General features: G+C 37.8%; 1 protein-coding gene and 1 pseudogene across 3 annotated transcripts in view; one reads left to right on the top strand and one right to left on the bottom strand.

Moving 5' to 3' along the window:
* The window catches only part of MRTFB (myocardin related transcription factor B), a 173,514-nt gene that overhangs the window by 67,224 nt on the left and 81,433 nt on the right, over nucleotides 1–24,857 (top strand). For 2 of the 3 annotated variants that reach the window (XM_019666079.1, XM_019666080.1), the window contains exon 4: nucleotides 6,636–6,698. The exons of the other annotated variant lie outside the window; for it this stretch is intronic. In XM_019666079.1, coding sequence (XP_019521624.1) covers nucleotides 6,636–6,698 — 63 coding nt within the window. The remainder of the gene's footprint in view (nucleotides 1–6,635; nucleotides 6,699–24,857) is intronic. 3 annotated transcript variants of the gene reach the window in all.
* On the bottom strand, nucleotides 4,807–5,200 carry LOC109395240 (cytochrome c oxidase subunit 6C-like; annotated as a pseudogene).

The following is a 24,857-nucleotide window of genomic DNA, read 5'->3' as shown; positions in this document are numbered from 1 at the left end:
CATGTCTTTAGAGTATAACTTGTTCTCCTTTCCAATACAATAGCCGATACTTGTATCTGATACTTGTTATTAGGCACAACCCTTGTGAAGCTTACTTGGTGTAGAGCAGCACTTGGCAAAGTGCTGTCAAAGTCTTCAGGAGGATGTGGTTGATGGTTATAGCTCTAGAACCTTCCATCAACTAGGAGCCTAGCTTTATCTTAGACAGTGGCTGAGAGAGTAGAACCACATTTACTGAGACAGGATAAAGGTGATCAGATTCACACAGTATACTTGGACCAGTGTAGTGTCAAAGGATTACCTGCCCCAAAATGAATTGAACGGGTATAACATTGCAGTAATGTGTGATTGCTCAAGAAAGTGGTTACACGTAGCAGAGGAGAGAAGTGTGTGGGGAAAGTTTATACTTTGTGGTCATTAATTTGATCCAGCTTGCCACATTCTCTCACTAGAATGTTCTCTTGAATATGTATGCCTGAATGTAAGGTGAGCTCAAATCTAAGGTAGTCTTCCCTCATAAAATTTAAGGGAGGTCGATGAAATGGGGAAAGTTTTAATTTATTAATTTAGTTACATGTACACAGTTTAAATCACATTTTATGAAGCAGTGCAGTAATATAGAAGGATTGCTTTATCCACACTCATATTTCATAAAACCATTTTGCTCAGACTGAATCCTTGAATCTTGGTGGTGTTGTATCATCAGTAGAACCCGTTTGCATCATCCCATCTAGCACTGAAATCCAGGGTGCATCTTCATTTCTCTCTTTTGTTTGATTACAGCATTTTTGAATACATGTATAATGTGACACTGAAGATTTTATGTGTCAACCACAAGTACCGTTCACAAAACAGTGGGGCCGGGTTTCTTGTTTGCTTTTTTTTTTTTTTAGTTTCTGTGTGTGTGTGTGTGTTATAGTTGTATATATTCTCTATAATGTAATTTCTCATGTTTGATCTGTGATTGCTTATAACATTTTTGGGGGCTGTAGTTTCTGTTTTAGAATTTAATCTTTTTTTTGAGTAGGTAATATTGGGTTGTTGGAAAAGTCATGACGTATTTTCTTTATGTTTTTCATTGCAAAAATGTGTCATGACTTTTCCAACAACCCAATACATTCACATGACTTACAATGTAAATAGTACAAACGGGTACAAAGCGAAAAGTAGGCCACCTTCCCAATCTTGTCCCTTAACTTCCCAGTTACTTCACTAGAATTAGTAACTGTCACTTGTGTTCCTTCTGAGAGAATAGTATTTGACGACTTTTTTAAAGACAGTTTTGAAAGTCTTCTTTGTAACAGCATCTAACACTTTTCAATTTTAAGGTTATAACCTGGGAATAATAATGTGTTGATTTTTTTTCTCCCACTTTTTTTTTTTTTTGGATTCTATTATTTCTGTAAGCATCCTAAAACTAGCTTCAGATGAAGTTGATTTTTAAGCTACTGCGATTTTCTCAAATACTTCTTTGTTTAATATTAAGTAATCGAAAGAACAGCTCATAATGAGATACTGTGTAGGAATCAAATATGAGACAATCTCTTTTTTTCTAACATGTGACTTCAGGAAGTTAAAAACCTTCCCTTACACTTAGGCATACACTCTAATTCCAGGCTTATGATATATTAGCCCAATTTGAATATACATTCCACAGCATAAATGGAATCTTTGTACAGCTATCAGAAATCGAGGTTTTTGATACAGTTATGTGAGTAGGGTAGAACCACTTTAAACAGAAATAGACGGAAGAACCATAACTTTCTTATCTTAATGATTTTTCCAAGTTTATTCTTCAATTTTTAGGTCTCCTTAATGCTGTGTTTAAATCATATCATACACAAAATGTAGATGTTTGCCTCAAAATTAATTAATACAAAGTACAGTTTAGATATTTTGAGATCATCAAATTTAGATATATTCTTGGTGATTGTGTTTTACTGTTATTCCTACACATTTGAATTTCACTTGTTAGAATTATTTTTTTTACTGTTGGGGGAAAATGAAGATATTTCAATTTGGGATTAGTGTGTAGAAGGATTGTATTACTATATAGTTTATAAATAAACTTTACAAGGGACATAAAGTTGACATTTAAGTAACGATTCCAGGATCCCCCTTACTTTTGATTAATGTTTATGTTGGCAGTGGTAGTCGAGTGGCAAAATATTCCCACCACTGGAGTAAACATGAAAGACGTTTAATAAAGATAAGCTAGGGTTTTCCTTTCCTCACGAATGTAGCCAAAATAACTCTGTAGTTAGTGGCACCTCAACAGTAAGGCAGCCATTTAGCAATTAATTCTTCCCAACAAGTGAGCCCTTCATAAAAGAAAGTGTATATACAGAAACACATAAAAGTGGACTTTTACTAAAACAGCGCATACACAGGGAAATTGAACATTATCCTGACATTTCATATGTACACTAGATCCCTTTTCATGTTTCAGTATTAACATCCTTTCAGGTGCTAACACTGGGGATGAACGGGAGGCGCTCCAGGGCACAGTCAGGCCTTTCACTGTTCAAATAGGAAAAGCTCAGGTGCTGCAGCTCGAGCCCGGTGTTAGAAAACACGGAGAGGCAAAGCACATGGAGACGACGTACCTGAAAGAGCAGGCTCCTTCGCGGGAGCCCCCACCTGGATGAGACCATGAAGACGCTTTGCATTCCTGAGGTCATGTGCAGGGCTGATGTATGCTGGTGGTGCATTTAAGCTGCTAAGTCGCTGCCAGCAGTGACATCCAGACTCCCCTTTTATGAGACGGCTTGGCATTTCAGTCCTTCTTGGTATGTCTCAAGACAAGGCTCAGTCACATGAACAGGACCACAGCAGTCATTAGTGTCAGGTGAGGGGAAATACGAATCCGCCACCTTTCCCTTCCCATACGAACCGGCTGTTTGAAGCTGTGTTTACTATGAAATGGTCAGTGAGTCTTAGGCCTCAGTGAAGTGGACAGACTTACATGTCATCCTTACTTTTAAACTTTGGTTACCAGTTCCTGCAGTTTTAGGTTTTGAGCTTATAATTTCATCTTGAGTTTTTTTTCCCTAAGAGTTTACATCCATTATTTTTATCACTCTGAACAATTTTAGACCATCTCTTGTTCTATTCTGGCATGATCACCTGCTACAGAGAAAATAATTCATTCAAAAGTTTGTTGCACACCAGACGTCTCCTTGTATTGGATCCAGTTCGTTTGCAAACAGTCAGATGCGCTTGACCTAGCCACGGACCCCGCCCAAGAAAACCACGTGCCTTGTACCATGGAAAGTGAATGGCGTGTGTTCACTGCTGGTGTTGTTTTGCATTTTACTTCAAAAACATTTCCCCAATCCTCAACCTGTTAGGCTTACTGTCAGTCCAGGTGTTTGGAAATGCACAGAGGTGATGGCGTTTGGAGCACACCCCGTTCCTTAGAATGTGCACAGCTGGTGCGGCCCGATGGAGACTGAGGGAGAGAGAGGGTGGCCCGATGGAGACAGAGAGAGAGGGAATATCTGCTTTTCTCTGGAATAGACCACCAGGCATAAAATTCTGTGTTGTAAATAGGAAAGAATTAGATGCTAAATAACCAATAGGAAAGAATTAGATGCTAAATAACCAAGACATGAAACTGTGGGATTCTTTCTTTCTCTTTCTACAAGTGGAGGTAATTGAAATGAATAATTTTCTGTAAAATTATCTTATTATTGGCTTTACTCTTAACATATTGAGGATTTGAATGTTTAAAAATGTTCTCAGATATTAATAAACATTCCGATACTTTTAGATAATTTCTTTTCCTGCTTTCAGGAGTTACTTAAGAGTAGTTAAAATTAGGAGAGAAATATATAGTCTTTGAATATAATTTTCCTTAGTTTCCAATATATTTTTTTTTAGCTTTGGATAAAATAAATTTTATTTGTAAAGCTCTCTATGGTATCACTTTGATCACAACAACAAAAAACAGTAATAAAGGGGAGAAAGGCCCTAAGACCTCTTCCAGAATGGTAACATATTGTTAGTCATTAGCAATTCCAGATAAGTAACTAACACAGCTAGATACATATTCCAAATTGCATGGATATACAATTATCATGCTCTTTAATACAGTAATACTTTAATACAGTAATACTGAGTAAAGAACCTTAAATTTCAATTATCTATTACTACCGTATTTGCCGGCGTATAAGACGACTCGGCGTATAAGACGACCCCCTAACATTTCCACTCAAAATACAGAGTTTGTTATATGGTCGGCTGTGTGCAATTTTGCGAGTGTGGTAAAATCGCATAACAGCAAAATCGCATAACAGCCGAGCATACACCCAGCAGCGCTGCTGATGCCTGAACGGTATGTGGAATGAAGTGGGCGGGCATCGGGAGGCCACTATGGCACGGGGCAAGCACTATGGGCAGTCTATCTGAAGTGTACCTGGCGTATAAGACGACCCCCCACTTGGAGGCATATTTTTCAGGGCCAAAAAATCGTCTTATACGCCGGCAAATACGGTACCTCTGTCTGGAAGTTGATCAGCAAGGCTACCAAACAGTGACAGTAAGCCCAACGGTCTCTGCCTCTTCTAAGAGCCCACAATACAGTAATCACGTGGGCTCATGGAGAACCCTTAAATCAACATCCCGAGACCAAGAAACTAACTAGAAGTATCTTAGTAAAGTGGACAAAAGTCACATCAATCAAAAATGTCCTAAAATAATGCAAGTTTTAATACTGAAATCAAGTTACCTTCATAAGGTAAACAGCTAAAATCCCTAACCCATTCTGATGCAAGTGCCTACAGTTATATCAATAACTGAGCAAAGACATACTCTCCACAACATTTAGTTGTTTATTTACCAAGAGAAACTATCCCTTAGCCCAAATATCCATGTTTCATAGTTCAGGAACACAGCTCAGTGACAAACTTCCGTGGAAATCAACTCAAATTCTTTACACTCCGAAATCACTTTGCACTCTGAAAAATACCAGCCTTCCTCATCTCCTCAAAATCTTTCATGGAATCATAAGTTCTGTAGAAATCTGCATATGTCTTCTTCCTTGGTTCAGCCACAGCAAACTTATAGAAAGCTGCAACCCCCCAGGGAAACAATGACTGCTCCAACAATATGAACTCGCAGACGCTTGGCCAGAAGGCCACGCATCTGAGGTTTCGCCAAAGCACTGGAAGACATGGTAGCTATATTCTCCCTTAATACCAACATCCTTCCGGATCCCAATATTTTTTGAAAATTAACCTTTAGGATTTATACTAAACACAATTATGAAGTTTAAAAGCCAACTGTGAACCTCCTGACAACTGCCAGGAAAATTCTTGATTAGTTGGGGCAGCAGCTCTCATATTGTTTGTGTTTGGGACAATCTGTTGAGCCGTCAGAATGAAAAAGAAGCCGTGTAAGCAGCTTAAAGGTGTGGTGCTCTTTCACAATGGGCTTTGTAAAGCCTCCTATTAAATAGCATGTTTTGTTTCACCAGGTAAATAAGCACCTGTAACCCCGCCCACCTTCTTTTTTCATCTCTGTGCCTCTTGTTTAGATAGCTCTGCTGTCACTGAGGATATTACTTTGCTTCAGTGCATTGCGGGCACACCCGGGCAGTGAGTGTGTGGAGAGAGGGAGGCGGTCGGCTTTCACTTACAGTCTCAGTTTATAGTTGCAGCAACAGAGCACCGACACCAGCAAGCTTTGGTTGTGTGGAAGCTTTGGCTGTAGGGGAGCTTCCAGTTTCCAAAACGCCCTTCAGCCTCATTTTGCGTCATGTATTCAGTCTTTAAGTTGTGTCCTCTTGGAGTGTCAGCAATTAACATATTTATATTAAAAGTAAGATTTAGAACATAATACTAATTAGCAATTTAATCCAGCATGAGACCACATTATCTTAAACTTATAAAAATGTTTGCCTAAAAGTTTTACAAAACTTTTCTAGAGTCACTAGTGTCATAGAAGTACATTATTTCTTATATCGGTTATTTGAGGTAATTTTCATAAAACTAGAGTTCACCCTATGATTTATATTAGGCCCTGGACCAGTGAATAATGTGAAACTATTATTTATTAAGCTAATTTATTATTATTGACCAGTCTTTCCTGTTCCTCAGAAAGCAATTTTAAGAGGTAATATATAAAATATAAATGATTAGTTAGTAAATATTATTCAACAATAGCCCTCTCGCTGAGTATTCGTGGCTACTTGGAATTGAATAGTTTATAGCTGGATAGTTGAATCAGACCCTGTGCTAGGCCGAGAAACTTCATTAAAACTAAGTCAGGGCTCCTTTTCCTATGTCTGCCAGCTGTCCAACCACAATCACCTCTTCTGGCTGAGAAGGAACAGAAGGGATAGATACTGGATACCTGCTCTCCACCATAACTTTAAACCTGGGAGGAAAAAAAAAAAGTGATCCATGATTAGTTTTCTTCCTTTGTTATTTTAAGACATCAGTAATAAAGTACTATTGTGACAGCAACAAGACAAATATGTTGGAATAAGAGTTGTATTAGAATTTTCTCCTGGGTTTGTCGTCAGTAATCACTCAGTCTAATCGGTAAATATCATACCCAGTGTTTTTCTAACTCCTTTCAATGAACCCATGCTGTTGGTGACCCTCACCTGCTGCCCTCACTGTTATCAACAGGAAGTGTAGTGTTTGGGGAGTCAGGACTCCAGCCTCCTCTGCTGACTCAGTCCTTGAGCACCGGTAAGTTTCAGAGCTCTCTGTGTCACGGTCTGCTTATTGTAATATCCGCATGGCAGCTTGCAGCCCGTGTGTCTTTCTCTGGCGGCCCTCCCTCATTACATCCCATGTTCTTATATCTCATCGTCACTTTTGCCGTGTGCTATTCATGGGGCAGCAGAAACAGAAAGAATGGAAGGTAACTTCCATCTCAGTTAACCGGTGGAATTTTCCGTAGAGAGGATTTGTCGCCGTTTAATACGTTCCTCACAGATGTATTGTCACACATACGTGCCCACTCGCTCAGCTCGTCCGAGTTTCCCGAATACGGAAAAGGGAAGAGAAATTGACTCAGTTTGAGTTATCCTCAAAAATAATGTGTCTCATTTAGAATATGCTGTACCTTCCGATTCATGGTTTCCAAAGGTTGGCAGGTATGTGTTAACATTTTATAATAGCATCAGACTGTCAGTTAAAACAGTAGTTTAGCTTTTTTTTTTTTTTTTTAAGCCCAAATTATTCATGTTCTTTTCTGGTTACTCATGTTGTTTTTCATTAAGAAAATGCTAAATAGTTGGGTGTCTGTTTCACCAACTTGAATTTTTTACCTATGACCTGTTTAATAAAGATATAACAAGAAAAGCAAAAAGCCATATTCATAACTTGCCTTTGGTTCTTGTGGGTTGAGTTTAAAAACTTAACAACTGTTAGAGTTTGTCAGCTCTCTGCAGATGTGAGGCTCATAGCTACAAACGGGTAGACCCTCTCTGACAGAGGCCTTGGTCCTGACATAGCAGTGAAGGAGTCTTTCGGTGGACTACTTGATCAGACATCACGGATTACATAAAAGAAAAGTTTGCCATATCAGAATACTCAGCTCTCCCAAAGTAGTAAATATATATATATATATATATATATATATATATATATATATATATATATATATATATATTGAAGAGTGGAAATGGGGATACTTTTTATTGTTACAAAACATTTATTGAGTGACATTTGTGTCTCTTACCTAAAAATAATTCTTAGATTTTAAGCCTCTAGTATAATGTCGACAGCTCAAAATGGAGTATATTCTCATAAGCTTGTTGGACACACGGATCTTTGAAAGTAATTCCCTCAACTATATACAGAAAATTAATTTAGAGGCGATTCTTGCTGAGAGGACGAAGAACCTAGTTGTAAAGGACGGCTGCCGAGTGAAGCCCAGAGCCGGCTCCGTCGCACTAGATGTGGCGTCAGGCCATGCAAAGCCCGTTTCTCTCATCTATAAATAGGAGCCACGTTAGATGTACTCAGAGGTTACTGGAATAAAACACTCGTAGTAACTAGCGCGTCCTAAGTACTCAGTACATGTTGCAGTTACCCGGTGTTGCATACTAGATGTAAACGTACCCTGAGAGAGGCAGCGAGCACAGTGGTCAGAGCCACCAAAGCACAGGGGACGCCCATGTGTGTCTAGGTCCCGGCTACAACAGTGCTAGTTATGTGAACTTGAACATGTTAGATATCTTACCTTTGCCTCAATTTCCTCATCTGCAAAGCAGGGATCATACTTGGACCGGCTGCTTAGGGATGCTATGAGGATATAAATGAGTTCATATAAGTCAAGTATTTAAAACAATGTGGGCATTTCATCGGCACACCGTAACTATTCGTTATTAGTATATATAATATATCTTGAGAATGCAGCATTTCAGTCATACTAGGTGAATTATCGTTTTTCAGGGCTCCACCATGGTGTTTTGTAACTTAGTGTTTCTTTTGGTAGCCCCAGTAATTTTGCCCCCCATTTCCCCCAAGTGTTTCTTTGTAAGGACGTCAGAGTGACATGCGATTTCCTAATGTCTCGCCATGTACCTTCGTAACATTTGAAGAGCAGCTTATCTGATGAGAGCTGAGAGGGCAAGTGAAGTAGGCACCCATTTCCCATGCAGTTTGCCTCCCTTGTTGGTACTGCCCGTTCCCACAATCCTCACATTCCCTGGGCATCAGTCAGTGTCTACAAGGAATGATTTTCAAATATTAAAGCATGTGAAAAGACAAACAGGCCAAAACTCAGAGCTCTCTGGGGACTATGACCTCCAAAACAGACTCCGTTCTGACATTTTCACAGGCTGCTTGAAGGAATTCCAGCAGGGTCATTCCATTTGGTAAACTCCTAAACAACCCCTCTGTCATCAAGGACTGATTTGTAGATTTTTCTCCTCATGGACTCGTTCTGGAGAGATTAAGATCATAGATAACAGTTGCTGAGACTCTTTCAAGGCATTCGATGTATATGATAAGTACTATACAGAAGACTTTTGGTATTTTGAAGTAATAAAACAGTTATTTGTTAGGATGAAAGAAATTTCTTACTCTCAGTTGTCTTTTAAATTCTTTTTGATTCCAGGAAATCTAGGTCATAACCATATCTCTACATTAAATTTTTTTCATTGTTAACCCAATTATTTAACAAAGAAATGGGCTAAATTGAGAAATGATCTTGTAAAAAATATATGCATATACTTATTAAATTTGTATATGATTACTTGTTTCACAATGAGCGACCTCTGGAGCTTTTGAAAACAGACCATTGTAGTGCTGTAGAGTATTCATCTATGAAATCTTGCTGTGGTGGCCGTTGCTTAGAGGATGCTTTAAGGTTACGGTGGATGGGGGCGGATCTATAAATTGTTTTTCAATTCATTTGCATCCTCTTAAAATAGTTTACTGTGTGTTATTATGCATTGCTTTTTTTAAAAAAAGAATATGCTCCTAAAAATAAGTGAGAAGGGCAGAACCCCAGAGATTTGAAGCCTGGACAGCTTAGGAAATGGGTCATTAGGCCTTCCGTGGGTGACGGTTGGCCTTTCATGCTGCGGCCTCATGATTGTCACAGTCTGAAGTCTGTGCGTGGCATGTGTGACATTACAGAGGTAAGCAGCATTCCTCGTTTGAAGGGTCAGGTTTACTGGAAGATTCTATATGGTTTCCTTCTTTGCATGTTTCTTTTCAGTGAGTTAATCTTTTGGATGAACGTACAAAGTTTTAGCTATTGAAGAGTCCTTACACAATCGAAACTTGCTTATGATTTGGTATCTCATTCTGTTGTAGGGTGATAACATGTTTTGAACAAATTTAAAAATGGGACACAGGCAAATAAATTGACACATGATCTCAACCAAGCCTCTTAAAATTAGTAGTAAAAACAAAACTCGTTTTATCATATTCTAATAACCTGTCAGAAACCCAGGATATGCCAGAGGTCTCTTAGTAAAATCAAATGGAAACAAATGTGGTGTGATAAGTTGCTTGATAATTGGTCACAAATAGTTATTGAATGTACTAAGGAATTGTGTGGCTCTTGATTGCTGTATAAAGCATACATGATGAAAAAGATATATATGTTTATGTTATTGTTTTTCTCAGGCCAAGATTAACAAAGTGATATTTAACTAGGCATGCTCTTAGTATGAGAAAGTCTTACCTTTCTAATACAATATTTTCCTAACATAAACTTTTCTGTCTCTCACTATTTCTGTTAGATAGTCCCTTCATTTTTCAAAGACATGGAATTTGGTCAAATAACTTGCTGACAAACCAGTGAAATCTCTGGCTGTGTAGTTGTGTGCTTGTTTATTTGTGCATAGATGTGAGTAGCTGCTTAACTGATTGCTGAATGCTTTCTGAACCCTCAACAGACAAAATGCTCGCACCTTCAAAAATTAGAAGATTTTATCTGGACACCTAAATATTATTTAATATTATAAATATTATAATATAAATATTATTATATTATATATATAATGTAAAGATTAATATTATAAATATAATTTAGAGAATTTTCCAGGTAAAGGAATTTAAACTTCTACCAATCACATCAAGTTAGTACTGAACAAGTTGAAATTTAAAGAAATCCATGAACTGAGTCCTAAATTGTGAATTTCAGAGCTGTGCGAGTCCACTGTGCATTGATTGTTTCAGTAAAGATGCAGTCGGCCCTCTGTATCCCCAGGTTTTGCATCCATGGACCCAACCAACTGTGGACTGAAAGGTATTTTCGATCCTCAGTTTGGAATCCACAGATGCGAAGGGCCGACTTAAGTTATATGTGGTTTTCCATTGCACAGGAGTCAGCACCCCTAACCTCCAGGTTGTTCAAGAATCAAGGGTACTTTGGTTTTTGTTTTCTTCCCGATTGCATTGGAACTATGTAAGGTGTACTGTCTCATGGAAACATATGCATTTCTTAAACGACCATGAATGTTTCATGGAGCCTTGAGGGGAATGTTAGATCAAGGTCAGCTAGGTCCAGTTAGTTATAAAGGTTGTTCAAGACTTACGTATCCTTACTGGTTTTCTTTTTAGTTGTTCTGTCAGTGACTCAGACAGGTATGTTGAAAACCCCGACTACTGTTGTGGATTTGTTTGTTTCTCCTTTCAGTTTTTGTTTTTTTCCCCCATCATGTATTTTGAGGTCCTATTACATGTTTTTGATGAATTGATCCTTTTACATTGTGAAGTGTCCCTCTGTCCTTGGTAATGATTCTTCTTCTAAAGTCATCTTTGTTTGATATTAATATAGCCCCTCTGAATTCCTTATGTTTAGCATCGCATGATGTAGCTTTTCCCAGCTTTTATCTTTAACCCATCTGTACTTTTAGGTGGAAATGACAGTTCTTTTGGGCAGCATAGAGCTGGATGTTTCTTCTTTTAATTTAGTATGACAATCTCTGTCTTTCAGTTACAGTGTTCAGATTGTTTGCATTTAAGATAATCATTGATGTATCCGGTGTGCTAGTTATCTATTACCGTGTAACAAATTATATTGTAGCAGCTTAATACAAGACACATTTATCACCTTACAGTTTCTGCGGGTCAGATGCTCAGGCACAGCTAAGCTGAGTACCATCTGCCTTCTGATCTCTCACTGGCCTGCATTTGGGGGTCAGCCAAGGCTGGGGTTTCATCTGAAGATTCAACTTGGGAAGGTACAGCTTCTAAACTTAGCCATATTGTTCTTGGTGAGATTCAGTCCCTTTACTGCATGTTGGACCCTTAGTTCCTGGAAGCCACACAGGCCTCTCCAACATGACAGCTTACTTTCATTTAGCAAAGCCAGGAAGAGAGAAGTCAGTTAGTAAGACAAAGTGATAAATTTTTGCAGCATTTCCTCACCAGTGCCTAGTTTTATTGGTTAGCAACAAATTACTCAAGGGGGGAGGATTATTCCAGGCCATAAACACCAGAAGACAGGGATCACTGGGGCTGTCTTAGGCATTACCTACCATAATTGAGTTGAAATCTATCATTTTGCTGTATGTTTGTCTAGTCTGTTCTCTCTTCCTTTATTTCTCTTTCTTGCCTTTTTTTAAAGTTAATTCTTTTTTTAGTATTTCATGTCATTATTTTTACAATATCTTATTGGCTATACTTTTTTTTTTCAAGTGTTCACTGATCTTTCCTAATGCAGAGCTAGTGTGCTGCTGATCCTATCTAATAAAATGTTTGTCTCACATACTGTATTTTTTATTTCTACAAGCTGCATTTTGTTCTTTTCTGCATTGTTCATTTCTCTTGTTATATTCATGTTTTCCTTTAAATACTTGTACATAGTTATAATAGCTGTTAGTAGTTCCCTTTTTTCTGTCATTTCTGGGTCTGCTTTTATTGACAATTTTTTCTTCTATGAAAGAGACCTTTTCCTGCCTCTTGGCAAGTAGTCTAGCCTAAATTTCTTTTTTGGTGGTTTTTTTTTTTTTTTTTGGATGTAACATTGTGAGTGTTACATTCCTGAGTGGCTGGATTTTGTTTTTGTTGTCTTCCTTTAAGGAGTCCTGAGCTTTGGTTTGGTAAGAATGTTGGACTTTGGGATCACCCTCAAGCCTTTTCTAAGCTCCTTAGGAAAAATCTCAGGTAGCATTCATGCCAGGGGTGGTACCTGAGCACCGAGGGCTTAACCCCCTTTGGAATTTCTGCTGAATGGCCTGATAAATGCCCCGGGGAGCACTTTTCACTGGGGCTGGTTGGAGCTTGAACATCCCTAGCGTTGGGTGTGCTTTGGGTATTGTTTAGCTCACATTTCATTTCTTGCCCAGCCTTGTGAAATTTCACGCTATGCACATATAGCTTAGTACTCAGCAAAGTCTCAAAGGCGCCCTTATGTAGGTTTCTAGAGCTCTGTTTCAGCACTGGACGCTCCTTTTCAGAAATTTGCCCTGCAACTTCCTGCTGCCTTAGCCTCCCACGCTCTGATCTCGGTCTCCTCAATTCAGCTAGGCTAACTAGCTCTGTTTGAATTACCCCGGCTGTACTCACAGTCTGGAAACTGCCTCAGGCAGAAAGCTAGGGCAGCTGTAAGGCTTATCTCATTTGTTTTCCTTAAGTTAGGGGTCACAGTCCTGCATTGCCTGTTTCCCAAAGCAATTGTTTCACGTACTTGGTCCAGTTTTCCAGTTTCTTATGGTGTGAGGTTAAGTATAGTCCTTGGTAGTCCATCGTAGCTGAAAACAGGAGTCTGTGCTTTTCCACTGAAACATGTTTCCTCTCTGAATACATGGAACTTAGCTTTCTGACTAGGCTACAGCACCAGGGTCATTTTATTTTTGGATCTGCCCAAACACGCATACCTTACTGGGCACCCGGCTCTTTTGATAAATGAATGAATGAAACCAAATTCTTGGTGAAAGATTGAGGCGGATGGTTATGGTTCGTTTTTGTGGCAAGTAGCTTTCCAGCTTTTGATGTTGGCACAGAATGATCAGCAAGATGGTCATAAAAGAGGCCACAGTAGGGTGTCTTGGATCGTCAGGAACCAGCGGCTCATTAGGAAGTTGGTTCGGAAGTAATTGTTTGGGCAGGGGTCCCTCAGGAGGAAGGGTTTCTTTCACTGGTTAGCCGAATCCATTCTTCATCAACAAAGGACTGATTCGATATTATTTTCTCTTTACAGAAATATTCAAATTAAGAAAATTCTTTTTGCCTCAGTATTTGAATTTGATTCAGCTTGGCAAAAGAGCTAGCCTTTAGAAGAAGAGATAACTAAAGATGATATTTCTCTTCTCACATATGTATTAATGGGAATTTTTGTGTCAAGAATATATAGGTTATATTAAGTGAGAAAGTAAGGAGGGACGTTGTGAGTGTCGCTAACCATTCTCTTTAATCCTCCCATCAGCCCCCTCCACCTTCCTCCAAAACAGAAAGCCTATGCACAGGGGAAAAAATGCCCTGAAATGAATTCTATCAAATTGTTTTGGCAGTTACACACCTGCTTTCTTTTCTATAGTTTGCATTTTTCATGATGTGCATATAGTACTTTAAGTCAGGTGGCATTTAAAAAAATGCCACATTATATAATGGGAACTATCAGCGTGATTTGGTAGTTGATGATTATATTACGATATTGGGGGGATTCTACTTAGAACCAACTACACGTCAGGTTGTACTTACACATCACCGAGTCCCATCCTCTGCTGACAAACAGCTTTAAAAAGAGAGTTTGTGTTGGGAATGGGTTTTGTGTGGTATAATGCAAGTAAAGTAGAATATCACTGAGGTTACTTGGGAATCAGAGGAGCACCATGTGATCAAAACCTCTGTGGTCTGGTCACCCGTGGTCTGTACTTGCTGCTTTACCCTGGCTTGGAGACTGAAGACGCTCATCCTGGTTCACATGGTCACCCCCATCTGTGCCCTTGTGTGACTCTTAGTCACCGACAAGCCCGAGTGGGTTAGGAGACAAAGAACAGACGGCTTGTTGTGGGCAGGGTGAGCAAGGCTTACGTGGCACAACTGGCCCCAGAGGCTCAGAAGAAGGGAGCCTGGGGCTGGTGTGCAGCTCCATGAAGGAGCTGGCGAGTCGTTCTCACAGGTGATCTGTTGAGAATGAACGATGGACACCAACTGCACATGACACTATTAAATAAAAGGAAAGTAAAAAGGCTGAATAGGTTTTTGAAAATTAAAATCATCAATATATTACTCATTTTGTACACTTTAGAATATACTGTTTGGTTTTTTACCAAGCAAGTTTCATATATACAATTGCATTTTATTGGCCCCTGTGTTTGAAAATGTAATGATTTGAATTAATGTGTTAAGTGTTTTAAATATGCTAATGCAGAAACTTTCCAGTATAATTTTTACTTTTAAGCTATATGCTTTTTATGAGGTGTTATTCCCGACCTTTGCCTGTTTAAGGAATATAATTATGTAAATTAAACACCTTAGACACACACACTAGTTTCCCTTTATCTGTGGTTTCGCTTCACACAGTTGTCGTTACCTGTGGTCAACCATGGCTCAAAAATATGAAACATAAAATTCCAGAAACAATTTCCAAATTTATTGTGTGCCATTCTGAAGAGCATGATAAAATCTTGTGAGTCCCGCTCTGTCCCACCCGGGACATGAATCATCATTTGTGCAGCACCTCCACCCGTTAGTCACTTAGTGGTCATCTCAGTTATCACATCGACTTGTGCAGTGTCCCCAGTAACCCTTCCAAGTAGCCTAGCGCTCCGTCACAGCGCCTGAGTCATTCACCTCGCTGCATCTCATCACGTAGGCACTGGATCATCTCAGCATCACAAGAAGAAGGGTGAGTACAGCGCAGTGAGGTATTTTCAGAGGGAGAGACTACATTCACATAGCTTTTATTACAGTATAGTGTTATAATTGTTGTGTTTTATTGTCATTGTTAATCTCTTACTGTGCCTTTTTAATAAATTAAACTTTATCATATGTATGTATGTCTAGGAAAAACTATAATGTATGTAGGGCCCAGTACTATCTGTGGTTTTGCGAGTCTCGGAATGTATCCCCCACAGAGAAGGCAGGTGACTATATTCTGACCTTCGTAGTTACCCTGTGTCTTCTCACAAAAACAAACCACTGTTTTTCTCACTCCCTTCTATGATGTAACCAATCGATACATACACATATTTTTAAATCCACCTACAAACAAGGCACTGTGTTAGGCTTTTTTGCGTGTTTCCACCTATAACTTGCCTACACAGTAGGCCTAGAACCGAAACTGGTAAATAACGAACTTAAAGTACTAAATTCTGCCAGTAGAGAGAGGCTTTCTCCCCTGAATAGGTAAAGGCATTTTACCTTATGAGGTAGTAGGTCTTAATTGTTTCCAGTTTCTAAGACATGTAAACGGAGGGTCAGAGAGGCTAAGTAACACAGGACAAGCTGCTAAAAAGAAATAAAGTTTTCAAGTTGTGGATGACACTAAGGTACCTCTAAGGTTATAAAGGATGCTGTTGCAATAGGAAAGGTAAACTTTATTTAGGAGAAAGTTCAAATAAAGGTATTTTAAGATAGATTATTGCTTTTAACTTTTCTATGCAGAAAATAGTTACAAAAGGTATAAAGAAAGCCACATGTAAAGCTAAAATTTTAAATGTTAAGACTTTACTTGAGCAGAATAAATTTTACTTTGAAAGCCCGCTGAAGAGAAAGGTATTTTACAGCCAGTCACCTCCAACCTGTCAGGATTGAATCTGTCAGGATTGCCACCTGTTTAAGTTTCACCACCATATGTAATGGGTGCTGTGTGAAGGTTATTTGTGTAGACATTCATACAGATAAAAACTCACAGGCATGTCCCATATTCGCATCTCATGTCACATGTCACTTTGCATACCTCTCAGATGCTGCCATGCTAGGGAGAATTACGTCACCACCAAACACCTTGGTTTAGAACATCGAATTCTAGTCAATTTTGTGTCTCTGTTCATTTTAACTTAGTACTTTGGAAGGTACTCAGCTAAATGAATAAAGACATTTGTTAAATTCCTCTAGTGGAAGACGTTCAAATAGTCATTTTGTTCTTTTTAACCTTTTGAACAAATATATTTTCAGATTTGCTAGTAAAATTGAGAGCAATAGATCACCCTGTTAACGGCAGTGTATTTCATAATAAAATATTTGACACAGACTAAAATCAAAATCTACTTTTACTTGTTCTATAGATCAATTATACCTTTTCTATAGAAAAACATAAATGGGTATTTTCTCTTCTAATTTCCTGTAGTAGAGTAACATTCTTTTTACTTTTTAATTCCTGACCTTAGAGCAATTTATTAACCTTTTATTTAAAAACCTTTTACAAGCAAGTTGCAGACATGCCTCTTCTAAGAATAAATAGGTCAGCACACATCTCCTAAGAATAAATACATTCTGTACTCCACAACACAGTTATCACCCTCAAACAATTAACATCGGTACAGTCATATATTAAACATCCCATATTCATAGTTCACCACTTTTCTCAATAATGTCCTTTATTGTTTTTGTTTGTTTGTTTTGTTTTTTGATCAGGATCTAATGAAGCATCACTAATGCATTTATTGAGTTGTCGGAAAAGTCATGACGCATTTTTGCAACGAAAAACAAAAAATACGTCATGACTTTTCCGACAACTCAATAGTTGTCATATACCTTAGTGTCCTCTAATCTAGAACAGTTCCCTTACTTTTTTAAAAAAAGACTTTATTTTTTTTTCAGAGCAATTTTAGGTTTATAACAGAATTGAAAGGAAGGAATTGCCACTTTTATAGGCACTATCAGCTATTTGACTTCTGTCAACACATTTCCCAATATTTTAGCATCATCTCTCAATGTACCCTAGATCTAAGCCAAGCTACATTTTCATTAAATGAGGGTATTTACCTTTCAGTAATGTTGTTTATTGAATGACAAAGACCATGTGAAAACCGTTTTCCCAACTAGCTCACGTATTTCTATTGCACTTGAAAACAACCTTTATCCTCTTTTCTCTTAGTTATTTTCACTAGGAAACAGCAGTATTAGGAGGAGTGAAATGGGTACCCATGTTTACTGATGGCTTCGTCTGTGGTGGACGCTGCACTGGGCGTTTCTCTTGCGTTATCCCATTTCATCCTCGCCGCCATCCTGTTTTACAGATAGGGAGCTAATACGGGTGACTTGAAAGCTACCCAAAGTTACATGGCTGCAGGTGGCAGATGGCGATTTGTCTGAACCCAGATCTTTGTGACTCCAAAGCAGCAGATGATCAATTATGACCATTTTTCCTGTTCTTAGAGTAAAATGATTTTTAATTGAGGTTTAGGGTTGATTCTGTATAAGGGAGAAGAAAAGAAAAAAACTGAAGACAAAGAAAAATGGTATTTCAAATTATGTCTTTCTGTTCAAGATTCAGGTTTGAGATTTTAGAACTTCTTTCCAAACTGTAATAAAAAAGGTCAGATCATGGATGCTCTCTAAGCTCCTGGAAATGTTTTCATGATGCATTACTGATCTTTTGTCCCAATACCGAGTTTCCTTTAAGATGGCGTATCTAGTCTTAGTAGGGTATAAGTTTAGATAATGTAATTGCTTGCTATATTGCTCTACAGTTTAGTCAGCACTGCCAATTGAGGACCGATCTCATGGTTAATATGAAGATTATCCGGGAAACAACAGGAAATGATTTGGATCGCTTCCTCCGCCTCCCTCCATCTTTGCTGTCATGGAGGATTGCAATAGACTGGTCTGTTCCACCCAAGTCTGACGCTCCTGCACTCCACACCACTGCCGGGCGACCTGTCTGCTGTGTATATTTAGGTGTGGCCCCCATACCCCCTGAGGACTGACTGCACGTTGCCTTTACGACAAAGCCCAAATACCTTAGGGACTTTCTCTGCCCCTAGCCTCGCCTGGCCTCCAGTCTCCTCGTGCCATTCGCACCTGCTCCAGCCTGGCTGAGCCCCTGTGCCTGCTCCACACTCTTCATACTTGGGATCTGTGTCTTCGTACACGGCCCCTGCCTTCCTGCACAGGTTCTCTGTCCTTCCCTCCCCTCCTCTATCCCACAGCCTTGCTTGTGTGGCACCGTCTCCTGGCACTCCTGCCTCTCGTGCTGTCCCCTGACCGGCTTTCACCCAGCTAGATGATCCAGAGCATGTCATTCATTGGTGGTGTGTCCTCCTAAACTGCAAAACCGTCTCTGCCTTGCATGCTAACCCTGAATCTGTGATTGCCATTATGTCCTGTCTTCTCAGTGCTGGTAACACTTTGTTATATAAAATATTTAGTGTTCCCTGTTTTCAGATACTGCTTTGTAATTTAACCTTCTCTGAATGTTTTACTTGAAATGACAAGAGGCATAGTTTTGCTGCAGTTAAAGCCATATGTTTCTATTTCCCCTTCCCCATAGTTGAAGTAAGAAATGCAGCATGATAACTTTGAAGGAAGAATTTGTGGCAATACTTGATTTCTATGCAAAACAGAGCAGCTGTTTGCAAGGGTGTGTGTCAGTCTTGTTGCAAGAATAGGATGATTCTCTCGTTACAGGACTTAAAGGACACCCTGGGTTTCTTAATTTCTTTTTTTGCCAACATCTCATTTTGAAAAAATTCAACTGCACTGAAAAGTTGAAAGCATTGTACACTAAATACCCATATAATAGATACCTAGATTCTGTAAGTAACATTTTTCTATAATTTATTATGTGTACATCCTCTGTCCATTTATCAATCCATCAAATTTTTGTCGTCTTTCAAAAAAAGTTGTGGACATCAGTACATTTCACCTCTAAACCCTGCAGAATGAGCATCATTATATAAAATTCAATAGTGGTTTACATTTTTTAAGGCAAAATGCATGTGTCTGGTTGGTGTGTAGTGCCATCTCGTTGTGGTGTGAGTTTGCATTTCTAGGATACTTAATGATATTTATTAAATATCAACCAATAAGCACTTTTTAATGTGCTTATTGCTGGTTTCTGTGAAAGATTTTTTCAAACCTTTTGTCCATTTTTCCAACTTTCTGTAATAAAAAGTTTCATGTGAAATTTAAATTTTTTATTGTTACACTCATATATACACCACCTGGGTTCTGCCGTTAATATTTCCTCTTGCTTGTTTTATCTCATGTACAATCATCTCTCTCCCTCTAACCTGTTTTGTTTTTTGTTTTCAAAATAAATTGCATGCATCTGTACACGTCTCCCTAAAGACGTCTGTACATGTCATTAACTTAGAGTTCAGTATTTATTTAAGAGGGTCTTACTGTGTGACCACACATTGTCCGTGCTTCTGATTCTCACGTTCCTTCATCCCAACCCATCGCTCCCCTTCCCTGGACAGTGGTACTCTAAATTAGTCCCCCTCAGACCTGATTCTGAAGATTTCTTAAAACCACAGTACTTTTGCCCAAAACACTTTTGCCCATTTTTAAGTGGGTTGTCTGTCTTTTTATTATGAAATTGTTGGAGTTCTTTATCCTTGATACTTGTCAAGTAACGTGTTTTGCAAATTTGTTCTCCCAGTCCATGACTTCCCTTGTTCATTTTCTTAAAGTCTCTTTTCATAAGCAAAAGTTTTAATTTTTGATGAAGTCTAATTTGTCAGTTTTCTTACGATTATTGCTTTCTGTATCCTGAGAAACTTTTGCCTACCTTTATGTTCTTCCAAGGGCTTTATAGGTTTGGATTTACATTTATGTCTACGATACACTTCAAGTGACCTTTTGTGTCTAGTATGGGGCCGGGGTTGAGGCTGGTCTTTTTTCTTGTGGATTTCTGGTTGTTTCAACACCACTTGTTAAAAAGTCGCCCTTTCCCCATTGGATTGCTTTGGCACCTTTGCCTAAAAACCCTGTGACCATTTAAGTGTGGCTCTGTGTCTGGGCTCTCTGAATTGTGTTCCAGTCATCTGTTTCTTTCCTATGCCAGTACTACACTGTCCTGAGTACTGCAGCTGTACAGTCAGCCTTGAAATCAGGTAGGTAAGTCACCCAGCTTTGTTCTCCTTTTACAGGGTTGCTCTGGATAGTCTAGGTCCTTTACATTTTCATTTCTATTTTAGAATCAGCTTTTATTTTACTTTATTTTATTTTTAGAACTAGCACGAATATGATTGGGAATGCTTTAAATCTATAGATTAATTTGGGGTGAATTGACATCTTAATTCCAGTCCATCAATATGATATCTCTCCATTCATAGAGGCTTTCCTTCATTTCTCTCAGCAGCATTTCCTAGTTTGTAGTAGACAGGTCTTGTACATAACTATTTTGACAATATTGTCCATGAAATTGATTTTTAAATTTCATCTTAGATACTCTGACTTTATGACGTAAACATTGCTTTTTGCTCTGCTTTGCTGATATTTTGTACACTTCTAATAACCTTTTCTTGACTAATTGTCACTGCTGCAGGAAGTCACATATTAATTTAAGCTTCTGTGAAGCATAGGGTGAAAACCCCTTTGAAAGACATTTCATTCTGCGTTAATTCAGATAAGAATTTATTTCTGCCAAAACTGCTAGAAACCTCCCAGAGTGAGTTTATTTGTGCCTGTATGTTATGGTCATGTCTAAGTGTATGTGTGGATATACGTATATTTTAAAGAAAACAATAGATAGCAGTACATTACCATCATTGTCAGCGGATGCATTTTGACCTAACTGGTTTATGATTATTGTTTATTGATGTAGCTTATATTAAGTGATGGTCTCTGACCCGCTAGGGTTTCAAGGGGGGAAAGGTACAATTTCTTCTCTCAAGAAACAGTCCAACAGCTTATTAATTCATCCTGCAATCATTGATAAGTGTCATTGGTGTTTTACTTGCTACAGAAACAGAGCAACCAATATAAAGAAACCCAAGAAAAACCCGATCAGTGTGCTGTTTTCTTTATTTTAACTTGTTTCCATGCTTAAGCGGACCCTATGTATATGGTCAGTGAATATCTCCCAGCAGCCTTGCCATTTGTGACTGAAAGTTACTGTCACTGAGCTGACGCATGCTCAGGAAACCCACTTTCCCCCTCTGATTCGTAGCGCCAGCGCCAGGCGCTAGAATTCGAAAGACTGCTTAGGCTAGACGAGCTTGCCCATCTCTCAGGCTGTATGACACCCACAGAGTTCCATGCTGCAGTGAGTGTGCTGGAGTGGTAAGGAGCCTCATTTTGAAAAGAATTAATGATTATTGGTGATATCAGTATCGTTCTAAGCTGCGTTTATTTAGCTACACACAATTTACCACATTACAGATTTCTATGTTCAAGAATTTGCCCCATTATTTTAAGACTATTTCTAGAACAGTCTAGCTTTCCAGCCTTTTTTTCTTGATTTACTTGAAAATTGTATGTGATCTCATAAAAACAACAGAGGTGGACTTTGTCATGTTATTTCTCAAGGTTTTTTGTTCTTATGAAATATTGTTTGTGTGTATATGTGCATATAAAATCCTCTTGTTAATACAGTTTGAATACACCTCGTAGCCCACTTCTCGTTTTCTTCTTAACTTCTTTTGTTTATATTTGCATTCTGCGTATAAATAGACGCCAATGTTGTGACTAAGAAAATATTCCTCCTTGACAATGCGGTAGGTGAGTTTCCCTTCCATTTCCTAGTTTCTTTCCTGTTTCTCCTGGTTAGAAGCTTGCACCCTCCTCTTTGAAACTTCCATGTCCTCTTAAGTTAACATGAAAGTAATGTTCTCTAAGGTTAAAAAAAACAAAACTTTATGTTTCCAAAAATAATATTTAGGAAGAAGTTGAAACCATAACAAACACAATACTCTGGAAAAGAAACCATTGTGATCATACATAAATAAATAGCTGATATCAATTTTTATGAGATGTGTTTTCATTGCCAGTCACTGTTTGTACTTCTCACTGTTGGTTTTGCATTTTCGTTGGTCTTTTCTGCTGCTTAGATGCGTATTTAACTTACTAGCTCTTTTAAAAATAGTTTGATTATTCAATCTAAAATGGTAGTAGTATGTACTATTGCAAATTTGTGAGAAAGAAGAAAAGGATAGACAAAAAGGTTAATACATAACCACACTACTCAGCTAATCCCTGTTAAATTTTGTAGTATCTCCTTATCTTTTTTCTGTATGGGCTGTTTGGTTTTAAAATGTCACTAACGTAAATTAATTTCCTGATTTTTTTTTTCAGTTTTACATACTTTTTTGGTAATTTTTTGCTTTATAAGCAGCAATTGAATTATTATTGCATACTAGCGCAAATGAGTGTGTCAAACACAGTTCAATTAACCAAATCCTTACTCCTAGACACTTAAATTGTTTTTATTTATTGATTTTTTTTTGCTGTAGATTGAAATTTTTGTATTATCACTTTTGAAACTGTTAAAATACATTTTAATTCCGTTTCTTAAAGTGTTCCTTATTTACTTAAGTTAGGTAAAGTTTTAAGATGTATCCTAGCTAAGAGCACGAACTTTGGGTGTGGACAGTTCTAGGTTTAAGAATCCCAGCCAATTTCCTTACCCTGTTTTGGTTTCTTCGTCTATAAATTGGGATAAAAGTATAATAAACGTACCTATCTGTTAGGGTTGTTGAGGGAATTAAATGACATGAAACAAAATTCTTAACACAGTGTCTTATACACAGTGCTCAATAAAAAAATCTGTAGAATTATTAGTGTTGAATTGTTTCTATTTCACAGAAATTAAGGATTAGTTAAAATGAAATTTAGTCTAATTTATATATTATGCCTAAAATGCCCGCCTCTTCTAATTGACTAGTTCATCAAGTTATGTTTACATGGTAAACAAGAGAATTTCAGTTTGTGAGATGGCAAAAGTTTCCATTATAAATTAATTTTGTAGTTAGAAATTCTGGAATGCTTGTTACTCATATATCAGAGTCCATTAAAATGTTCTTCTGTAGCATTATTAGACTGCTTTACAAAAATGTGGCTTTGGGGTTGGTAGTATATTATGCCATCTGACTCTCCCTCAGATATCCAAACTAGGTGGAATTCATGTTATGTAGAAAAGTATTTTTTTATCTTGTTAATTATTTTCAAATGGCTTTATCCTTAATGTTTAAACTAGAAATGTCAGACATAACTTATTTGCCAAATAACATAGAGTCATTTCCTAGAACAATATCAGCACAATAACAATAATATGACGTAAGGAGATATCTATTTTGCAAAGAGTATAATGATTTTCTGAGGTCTGAGGAACTAAATTACTCATTTCTTCTCAATTTTAAATCCAGAGAAATGCTTTAAAATTGTTAAGTACTTTCTCAATGGCTATCTTTCTTGCTTCTTTTCAAAATAAAGGTATATACTTACTTATCTAGAATTATAATGCCTTCACATTTATTTCAGTGACTTATATGCCGTTATCATCAGGAGACAGTTTAGCTTACCAAATCAAAATACTTTAATATAGGAAATATCTTATTAGGGTTTAGTCTTCTCTCATCATAAATATAATGCATGTGCATTTTAGACCATTTTTTAAATTCAGAAAGATTAGAAAGTCCTCACTTAGCAATTACCAGCATAATAATTGTTTTAGGCAACAATTACCAATAGACACTAAAGCTATTTAGTAGAGTCCCAAGTTTGATGAGGAAAAGGACTTCATGCCAAAATCTTTCCTCCCAATATATTTATTAATCATAAAATTACAGAGGGAAAAAATAGTGACTTTCCAGTGGAGAAATCTCAACGACACCGCCTTAACCACCTGACCAAGCTTACCATCACCAGTATGGGTCAAACAGACATCCTGTGCCACCCTCAAGACAGATCACCTCTGGGATCTAGAACCTGATCAAATCACAAGGAACCCAGAGAGGAACCCAAACTGAGTGTCATTACACAAAATAACTGACCTATACTCTTCGAAAATATGATAAAAGACAAAAAAAGGGGGAAAAGACAGAACTGTTCCATTTTAAAGGAGACTGAGAGACCTGTCAGTCAAATGTGACATGTGATCTGGACTGGATTGTGAAGAAGGGACAACATATTTTCATGTCTTTAGTAAATAGTATTGAATCAATGTTAATTACTGATTTAAATAATTGTACTCTGGTGGTAGACTATCCTTATTTTTAGGAAACACACACCAAAGTGTTTAGAAGTAAAAAGGCAACATGTCTGCAACTTACTGTCAAATGGTTCAGGGAACAACATTTTGTATAGATATAGAACGAGCATGATAAAGCAAGTATGATTAAGACACTAACATTTGGGGAATTTGGGTAGAAGATATACAGGAATTCTTTGGACTATTTTGCAACTTGCCTGTAAATCAGAAATTATTTCCAAATAAAGTTTTAAAAAGCTCATCCAACTGTCCATTTTAGAACTGTGCATTTTAGTGTATGTAAAATATAGCTCAACTTAAAACAAAATTAATGACAAAAATTTTTCAAGCAGATA

The sequence above is a fragment of the Hipposideros armiger genome, unplaced genomic scaffold (assembly GCF_001890085.2).
Source record: "Hipposideros armiger isolate ML-2016 unplaced genomic scaffold, ASM189008v1 scaffold_460, whole genome shotgun sequence".
NCBI lineage: Eukaryota > Metazoa > Chordata > Mammalia > Chiroptera > Hipposideridae > Hipposideros > Hipposideros armiger.
The sequence above is the reverse complement of the archived record's forward strand: the minus strand, read 5'-3'. Positions and strand labels throughout refer to the sequence as shown.